Source organism: Mobula birostris, chromosome 28 (genome assembly GCF_030028105.1).
Source record: "Mobula birostris isolate sMobBir1 chromosome 28, sMobBir1.hap1, whole genome shotgun sequence".
NCBI lineage: Eukaryota > Metazoa > Chordata > Chondrichthyes > Myliobatiformes > Myliobatidae > Mobula > Mobula birostris.
Window position 1 is genome coordinate 32,768,091 of NC_092397.1, and position 10,172 is coordinate 32,778,262.

At 44.7% G+C, this 10,172-nt stretch overlaps 2 protein-coding genes across 2 annotated transcripts in view; both read left to right on the forward strand.

The window, feature by feature from the left end:
• Window positions 1-10,172, forward strand: part of LOC140189114 (uncharacterized) — a 1,124,305-nt gene that overhangs the window by 1,203 nt on the left and 1,112,930 nt on the right. The gene's annotated exons all lie outside the window — the stretch shown is intronic.
• On the forward strand, window positions 9,137-9,844 carry LOC140189164 (histone H1-like). The gene has a single exon (XM_072245861.1). It carries the CDS (start codon window positions 9,169-9,171, stop codon window positions 9,700-9,702), a length of 534 nt encoding a protein of 177 aa, XP_072101962.1. The 5' UTR covers window positions 9,137-9,168; the 3' UTR covers window positions 9,703-9,844.

A 10,172-nucleotide genomic window follows, 5' to 3' on the forward strand; every position in this document is an offset into this window, starting at 1 on the left:
ATAAAACTGGACACACAGAATAAATTCTGCGCCACCAACCCTTTTGCAGTGCGGCGGTCCCAGTATACATGATGCGGCAATCCCCAGGGATGTCTTCTTTAAGTACCACTGAGATGTTCTCCCTGGTCAAACACATCTCTGCATTCTCTTCTCTCCCGTCCACTCCATCGTACCTGTAGCATTTGTACTGTGAAACTGAGCTGCCGGTCCTGCCCCTCCGACAATCATTTTTCTGTTGGGGATATAATATCCCAGTCTCCTGCACGGATCCATGCCCAGGGGCCATCTGCTGTTCAGAGAACAAAGGACAGTACAGGAGTGGCCCTTTGGCCCTTCTCTACATATACTTGTGACTGTCTAAGATTTCCTTAAATACTCCTGTGCTCTCTGTCTCTGCCACCACCCCTGGCAGTGCATTCCATGTCTCCATCAATCTGTTTTCTTCACTTTCTTCCTCTGAGCTTAAATACATGCCTTCTGTGAAAAATATTACTGGCTGTCTACACCAACTATGACCACAAAATTCCACAGGTTTCTATCAAATCTCTCCTGAGCCAACGCCACTCCAGAAGCAAAAAGTTTCAGCATGTCGAGCCTCTCCTCAGCGCACACCTCCTCCAGACATCCTGTTCCGAACCCTCCACATGCTTCCTATATTGAGGTGATCAGAACTGAACACGATACTCTCAATGTGGCCTAACCAGCATTTTATAAACCTGTAACATCATGTCCTGGTGCTTGAACTCAATGCCTTGCCTGATGAAGGTAAACATGCCATACACCGACTTCACCTCCCTGTCAACCTGTGCTCCCAGTTTTAGGGAACCGATGTCTCTGAACCTCGACATCCTTCTCTTTGTCAATACTGTTAATGTTCCTGCCATTAACTGTGTACACACCCTTGATGTTGGATCTCCCAAAGTGCAGCCCTAGGTATCCTTTTCACCACAACGAATGTACGGAATACAATGGGATTATCTTCAATCCCACTTGCCAGAGATTTTTCATCACTGTTTCCAGCTCTCCGAATGTTCTTGAGTTCCCCTATTTTTTAAATATAGTCCTCAAACACCCTGTTTGATTCTAGCTTCCTAAGCCTTACTTATGCTTCTTCCTCCTCCTCGATTAAATTAACTTCCTGTCTCATCATCCAAGGTTCCTGAACCTTGCCATTCTTGACCCTCCCTCTTACTGGAACAAACTGGCCCTGAAACACTGCACTGGTCTTTAAACAAACTCCAGGTCAGATGTGGATTTGACTCAAAATCCATCATTACATATTGCTGTGCCTGGCATCTAACTCAGCTTCAATCTCTCCATTCAGTGACTAGTGTTCTGTTTCACATCCCCCTGTCAATCTCGTTTCAACCCTCATAGGGTGCAGCAATGAACTTCATGATCTTGACCGCCCTCCACTGAAACTGCAAACCATCCCTCTTGTAAATGTCACCCCAGCACCAGAAGAGGTTCCAATGTTCCGTAATCCTGAAACCCTGTCCCTGTATCAGCTCCTTAGCCACACATTCATTAGCTCTCACTTTCTGTTTGTATCCCTACCACCACAGGGCACTAGGAGTAAACTGGAGATTACAACATTTCAGGTTCTGCTCCATAACTTCTTCCCTAACTCTCTGTGGGACATCATCCCTTTTCCACCTGTCCATTGGTACCGATGTGAATCACCATCTCTGGCTGAATGAACACCATCCCCCTGTTCTGTATCTGCTCTGAGATGTCCCTGACTCTCAGAGTATTTACAACTTTTAAAACCAACAAAAAGCAACAAAAAAAGTCATGAAGAGAGGGAAAAGTTGGAATACAAAGGTAAGCTAGCCACTGGTATTAAAGAGGATACCAAAAGTTTCTTCAGATATACAAAGTGTAAAAGAGAGGCAAAAGTAGATATTAGTTCATTGGAAGATGTTACTGGAGAGGTAGTAATGGGGTACAGGAAAATGGCAGACAATCTGAATAAGTATTGTGCATCAGTCTTCACTGGGGACGATATTAGCAGTCTGCTGGAAATTCAAGAGAAACAGGGGGCAGAAATGAGTGATTTTGCCTTTACTAGGGAGATGGTCCTTGGGAAACTGAAAGGTCTGAAGGTAGAAAATTCCCTTGGACCAGATTATCTACACCAGTTCTATGAAAGATGTGGCTGAAGAGATTGTGGCAGTTTTATTAATAATCTTTCCATAATCTCTGGATTCTGGTGTGGTTCCAGAGAACAGGAAAATTGCAAAGGTCATCCACTCTTAAAGAGAGAGAAGCAGAAGAAAGCAAATCATAGGCCAGCTAGTCCGATCTCAGTGGTTGGGAGGATGATGGAGTCAATTGTCAAGGATGTATTTTCGGGTACTTGGCAACACATGAAAAAATAGGCCAAAGTCAGCATGGTTTCCTTTAATCAGTCCTCACCGAAGACTTGTGTATCTGCAACACTTCTTCTCAACTCTTGTACTCAGTGACATGAATGATGAAGGCCAGCAGATCAAACCCCATCTTCACCACCGTATCTAGCTGAGACGTCACTTTCAGTGAATTACACATTCACATGGACATTATTTATATAAATTACAAACAACAAAGGTCCTGTCACCCAGTGGCACACCACTAGACAGACAGCTCCAGTCTGAGACACAACCCTCAACCATCAGCCTCTGCCTCCTGTCACGGAGGCAATTATGGAATCGATCAACTATCTCCCCAGATTCCAGTTTCTAGATCTAACCTTCCAGACTATAATCAAAGGCTTGGCTAATGTCCATATAAACAACATCCACAGCCCTAACCTCATCTACGCCCTTGTGAAACCCCTCAAAGGGCTGCAAGAAATTACCAGACATAATTTTCCTTGCACAAAACTGTGCTGACTGTCTTGAATCAAACCAAATTTTGGTGGATCCTGTTCATCAGAAACTCTTCCAACAAATTACAGACTGATGGGCCTGTAGTTTCCACTACCCTTTTTGAACAATGGCAGCGCATAAACCATCAGTCCTGAAGTCACAGGAGCAGGATTAGGCCTTTTGGCCCATTCAGTCTGTTCTGCCATTCCATCATATATCCATCTCAACCCCATTCTCCTGCCTTCTACCCATAAACTTTGATACCCTTAATAATAATTAAAAATCTACTAACCTCTGCTTTAAAAAAAAACACTGACTGCCTTTATGGCTGCCTGTGGAAATGAAATCCATTGATTCATCACCTTCTGACTAAAGAAATTACTCATCTCTATTCTAGAGGGGCATCTTTTATTGAGGGTGTGGTTTGGTTCTAGATTCCTCCATTATTGGAAACATCCTCTCACATCAACGCTATCTAGGCCGTTCAATATTCAATGTGTTTCTATAAGATTCTCCCTCATTCTTCTAGACTCCAGTGACTGCAGGCCCAGATTATCAAATGATTATTACATCCTAACTCTTTCAGTCCTGGGATCATTCTCATGAATTTCCACTACAGCCTCTGCAATGCCAGCACATCCTTTCTTAGAAAAGTTACCCAAGCCTGCTCATGATACTCCAAATAAGGTCTGACCAAAGCCTCAGCATTAGATCCTTGTTTTTATTTTCTAGTTCTCTTGAAATGCATGCAAGTATTACATTTGCCTTCCTCACTACCAACTCAATGTGTGCATTAACCTTTAGGGAATCGTGCACTAAGACCCTTCACACAACTGATTTCTGTTCTCTCCCTGATTAGAAAGAGCCTAGGGTGTTATTCCTCCTACCAGAGTACATGACCACACACTTCATTACACTATATTTCATCTGGCACTTCCTTGTCCATTCTCTAAATCTGTCAAGTGCTACTGCAGACTCCCTGCTTCCTCAACACAGCCTGCCTCTTCATATCATCCACAGTCTGGGCCTCAAAACTATCAATTCCACATTGCTCACCCTGTCCAATCATGTGCAACCTCAACTGGTGCCTGAGATGAAGCAAAATAATCTCTCCCCTGGCCTCCACAGTGTATTCTCCAGCTTCCCACAAAGTACGAGAATGTACCTGATAAAGCCCTGGAGATTTAACAACCTTAAAGAATTTTTGCAATGGTGAAATAACTGTCAGAAATATTCATGGATAGCCTCTCCTATTTCATTTGCCTCCACACACAGATGGCCATGTTCACCTCCAAGGGGAACGATTCTGTGTCTAACTTAACTTTTCCTATGAATATACCAAGAGAATCTCTTGGATTTTGCTCACTTTGCCTTCTGAATCATGATATCCTCCTTTTACCCTCCAAACTTTTATTAGAGATCCTATCTCTAATAATATTCTCGAATAATTTCCCGAACATTGATCCAAGACTCACCAATCTGTAATTTGTCTCCATTGCCTGAGGAACAACATGCCCTGGAATATCAACATTCCCTTCTCTGATCTCACTATCCTCCATGACCACATTGATGAATACTGATGAGAAGTACAGGTTTAGTCCTTCGCACACTTCAGACATAAACTCTCTCCTCTGTGCTTGTGTTGTCGTACCCTCTTCGCAGTGCCCCTTCTCACCAAAGTTATTTCTTCTTCCCGTTTCACACTTCTGATTCTCTCTCTAACTTCTCTTACTTGTTTCATGTTGCCAGAGGCTTTCTCCAATTTCTACTTCTGAAATATTCCTTATCCTTCATTTTCTTTCAGTCTGAATTCATAACATCTCTCACTATGCCCCTCTGCCAGACTTTACCATCCTTGTGTTTCCTCCTCATAGAAACAGTTCTGTCTGAATTCTGACCCGATTGCTTTTAAACATCATTTACATGTTCAATGTAGACAGTTGCAATTAACTGTACCCCAAATGACCATATTACCACCAGGTCCAGTCTTGTCCTTATTTACTGTTCCCAAAATGAAACTTCTATCAATGGCCAGGCTCATTTCTCAATACAATGTTTTCTATGACATTTATAGCGAGAGGATTCGAGTACAGGAGCAGGGAGGTACTACTGCAGTTGTACAAGGCCTTGGTGAGACCACACCTGGAGTATTGTGTGCAGTTTTGGTCCCCTAATCTGAGGAAAGACATCCTTGCCATAGAGGGAGTACAAAGAAGGTTCACCAGATTGATTCCTGGGATGGCAGGACTTTCATATGAAGAAAGACTGGATGAACTGGGCTTGTACTCGTTGGAATTTAGAAGATTGAGGGGGGATCTGATTGAAACGTATAAGATCCTAAAGGGATTGGACAGGCTAGATGCAGGAAGATTGTTCCCGATGTTGGGGAAGTCCAGAACGAGGGGCCTCAGTTTGAGGATAGAGGGGAAGCCTTTTAGGACCGAGATTAGGAAAAACTTCTTCACACAGAGAGTGGTGAATCTGTGGAATTCTCTGCCACAGGAAACAGTTGAGGCCAGTTCACTGGCTATATTTAAGAGGGAGTTAGATATGGCCCTTGTGGCTACGGGGGTCAGGGGGTATGGAGGGAAGACTGGGGCGGGGTTCTGAGTTGGATGATCAGCCATGATCATAATAAATGGCGGTGCAGGCTCGAAGGGCCGAATGGCCTACTCCTGCACCTATTTTCTATGTTTCTATGGCTCCCTTCCCGGGTTAGACTATCCACTTCTATGTTAAGTAACATCCCAGTATTCTTCTAACATATTCGGTGATATCTAAGCCCCTGACTCTAAGGGAGTCCCAGTCAACATTGGGGAAATTAGTCACCCACTGCAACTACCCTGTTGCTTTTACATCTTTCATTACCTGCTACATTTCTGTTCCTTTATCTCCTGCCGGCATTTGGGAGGCCTGTGGTATAACCCCATCAGTGAATGCACCTCTCTTATCCTGAGCTCTATCCACATTGTCCCACTGGATGAACCCTCCAGTGTGTCCTCTCTTAGTCCCTCACCCACAATTCCATATAAAGTCTGATCTGCCATCAGCCTTCCTTGTATGTCAATCCCACTTCCCTGATTTTACAAACATTTATCTTCCTTCTCTTTGAATCTTTTCAGTTATCCAGACTCCCCATTCATCTCAGTTGGGGAATTCCAGTGTTTGTTATACAGTGTTTTTTTAATCATTTGTGGCCTTGTAGAACAGTGCAGGCATGTACTCTGGTTTCCTGCAGTCCACAGTTTTGAGTGCCACAGTTCCACACAGTCATCAGATTATATAAAAGGAGAGGGAGTTTGATGAAGTGAACCTGGGCAGTTGGCACATTTTGCATGTCACAGTTCCCGAGGAAATGTTTGATTGCCCATAATTCGGAACGTGGCAAGATCCAATAAAAAGTTATACTTAACCAGAGCGGTCATTGTATGAGTGGGCCAGAATTGGAGTGGGGAGTTCAGGTTTTGTCTCTTCTGAGAGATGTAGGCCATAGGTAGATATATTTTGATTTAATCTTTATTTCTTTTGTATTACACATTTAGAGCAGAGGGGATGCCAGACAAGATACTTGTCTTGATGGAAGGAGGCAGAGGGTGGTCATGGCAGCTTGTTATTCAGGTTGGAGGCCTCTGACCAGTGACAGTCACAGGGATCGGTGCTGGTACTGTCAATTGTCATCTACATTAACAATTTTCTGACATTGTGGTGACAGTGAGTTTGCAGATGACAGCAATGCTGGTGGTAGTGTGGACTGTGAAGATTGTGTGAGAGTACAATAGGATGGAGATTAACTGGGGAAGACGGCCAAAAAATGGCAGAAGGATATTGATGTGGACAAGTTTGAGGTGTTGCATTATGAGAAGTTCAACCAGGGAAGGATCTGCACAGTAAATTCTTGTCCCTTGGAGAGTATTACAGAAGAGGGTCCATGAAATACAGAAACATCATTCACTGAAAGAGACAACACAGGTAGTCAGGATGGTGAAGGTGGTGTTTGGCCTATTTGTCTTCATTGATCAGGGAACTCAGTAGAGAATTTGGGATGCCGTATGACAGCTGTAAAAGTCAAAGTGAGACCAGACTGTATTTTGCACAGTTCTGGTCATCCAGTTGCAGGAAAGATGTCATGAAGCTGGCAAGTGTGGAGGGAAGTTTGATGAGAATGTTACTGACACTGGTGGACTTTAATTATCAGCAGAAGCTGGACAGACTGGGACTCTCTTTCTCTCTCCTGAGAGTGTAAGGAGCTGTCTGGTGACCGTCCAGAGGTTTACAAAATCAGTAGGTGAGCACTCTTTTTGTAGGGTAGGGAAGCCTAAATTTACAGGGTAATGGTTTAAGATGAAGGGGAAACATTTAAAAGCTACCTTATGGGTGGGGGATGTTGCATCTTTGAATAAGGAGACCAACACTTCAGTAATAAGAGGGGTTTTGATGAGGTCTTGTAAGTATAGGTTTTAAATAAAATGATGAATGATGATTTTGATGGGATTATACTGCCGGCCTCCCAATTGGCTCAGATATTGTGCAGCAGACATATTAGTAAATCACACAGAGGGGTAATGGGAACAAGTTTACAGCAGTTGGGCATTTCAACTTTCCCAGATTACCTTGTATGAAAAGTTTCAGTCTCCAGGAGAAATTTGGCAGACACAGGATCGGTTCATCCCTCAGCAGAAACAGTATTTAAAAGGGAGGATGAGGCAACCATCGCTAACAACAGAAGACAAAGGCAGCATAAAAGAACATGAGAGGGCAAAGAATATCACCAAAATTAATGGGAAGCTAAAGGAATGGGAAACTTAAAACAAAAAAACAGAACAACTATAATAACAATATGCAGAACTCAGATGAATTATGAAAGTAACTGGCCAATAATAGAAACAAGATACAAAAAGATTTATTTTCAGATATATGAAGAGTAAAAGAGGCAAGAATGGACAAGGTTTCACTGACCTTCACTGATCAATGCCAGTGCACAAAAGTTTTATTAATGAGTTGGAGAAACTTCCCTCAACTTAACTTGGAAGGATGTCGCGGATTACAGGGTGCTCATGATCACTTAGGGAAGAGGGTCAAGTGTGGCAAATGCATTTCAATACAGATAAGTGTGAGGCGGTGCATATTGGAAAGTCAAACCAGTGTAGAACTTACACTATGAAAGATCGGTCATTGGGGACCGGAATGGGCCGGAGAGATTTAGGGGTAAAGTGAACACAGTTCATTGAAAGTTGTGTCACTTGCAGACAGGGTGGTGAAGAACGGGGTTTAACATGCTGGTCTTCATTAGTCAGGGGATAGAGTATATCAGTTGTGACATTATGTCACAGTTGTGTAAATGACTGGAGGACACACTTGCCGATTTGTATACAGCTCTTGTCACCATTATAGGAAACGTGGTTAAACTGGGGAAAGTGTAGAAAAGATTTCCAAGGTATATTTCCCGGACCCGAGGTTCTCAGTTACATAGTCAGTTTGGTCAGACAATGTCCTTTGTCCTTTATTCCTTGGAATCAGAATCAGATTTATCACCGTGTTATATGACGAGGAACCTGTCGTTTTGTTCTGACAGCAGTACAGGCCTCTGAAGGTGCAGATGTGAACATTGTGTCAGCATAACGACAAGAGATTCTGGGAATGGCGAACAACGCGGCCAAAATGCTGGAGGAACCCAGCAAGTCAGGCAGCATCTCCCACCAGAGTCCTGATGAAGGGACTCGGCCCGAAATGTCCACTGTTTATTCTCACCATTGATGCTGCCTGACTTGCTGATTCAGAGAGAGTGTTTTAAAGCGGCGGGCGATTAGACGAGTATCACTGTGTTTGTGGGTCCGAACACATCGCCGGATTTCCCAGCGCCTCCTGTACAAAAAGAAAAGATTTCTCTGTTATGGGATCGCCCCACTCCCCAGCTCAGTCCCGAAGCGGGAATTAATCGCAAAGTTTTAGTTAGTTTCAAAATTTCAGCCGAAAAGCAGAGAACAGGTCAACAAAATGGAGAGAGATCGCGGGCAGTGCAGTAATCAAACGGGTTAAATTAGAAAGTGCTGCCTTTAATCCCGATTAAACTCTCTTTCCGGCGAACTTTGCGGCCTCAGTGACGGACAAGGACCAGTCTGGGTCTCTGGAGTGTCCGATTTTAATTGGAATCGGAGAGTTTTTGAGGAGAGAGAAACACAGAAAAATGAAGTCTCCGGGAGCTGACAGCAGGATGTCTCCGCCCCGTCCGCTCGCTGTCTTTAAATTGCTCTGGGCCGCCGCCTTTCGCTTCAGTTCTCATTCAGTCTGATTGTGAGAAGCATTTTCCAGAGTCGCCGACATGACCGAGACAGCACCCGCCGAAACGGCTCCTCCAGCCGCACCCGCCGCCGCAAAGAAGACTCCCAAGAAGAAGGCGGCCGGCCGGAGCAAACCAGCCGGTCCCAAGCTGGGCGAACAAATCGATAAGATTGTGGCGGATTGTCGCGATCGGAAGGGAATGTCCGCTGTGGCCATCATGAAGGCTCTGACCAGCAGCGGTGTCGATGTGGGGAAACGTCGCGCCCAGATCAGGATGTGCATCAGGAAGAGAGTGGAAAGCGGCTCCTTGGTTCAGACCAAGGGCGCGGGTCTTTCGGGATCCTTTAAATCCGGTCAAGGAAAAAGTGCCGTGAAAGCGGTGAAGAAAGCGAACAAACCATCGGTAAAGAAATCTGCCATCAAGAAATCTCCAAGCAAGAAGTCTGGCGCCAAGAACCCAGCGGCTAAGAAAGCGGCAGCGAAGAAACCAGCGGCTAAAAAAGCGGCAGCTAAGAAACCAGCGGCTAAAAAAGCGGCAGCTAAGAAACCAGCGGCTAAAAAAAACGGCAGCTAAGAAACCAGCGGCTAAAAAAGCGGCAGCTAAGAAACCAGCGGCGTCGAAGCCAAAGAGCCCCAAGAAACTCGCAGCCCCGAAGAAGAAGGCGGCCAAGAAGACAGCAGTCAAAAAGTGAATTAAGGTATACCGTTTGTAAGTGTTTGAACCCAACGGCTCTTCTCAGAGCCACCCACATCTCAGAAAAGAGCTGATCGTGAATATTGTGATTCCCGCGCCGGGTCCGACTGAGTTTTGCGGGGGAACTTATCGCATAAAACCCGATTTTCCCGGTACCTCTCTGACATTCAGAGCGGCCCTGACGTCCCAGATTTGAAGTGAAACGCTGCGTTTCACTCGGGTTGTGTGTGTGTGAGAGAGAGTGAGACCGGTGGGGTGGTCTGCAGGCCCAGTTCCTTCTCCCGCTCCAGGACAGCGTGACTGAGATTCCGCACCTCGCATCCCAAAGCCCGATTCAGCTGAGTTGATTG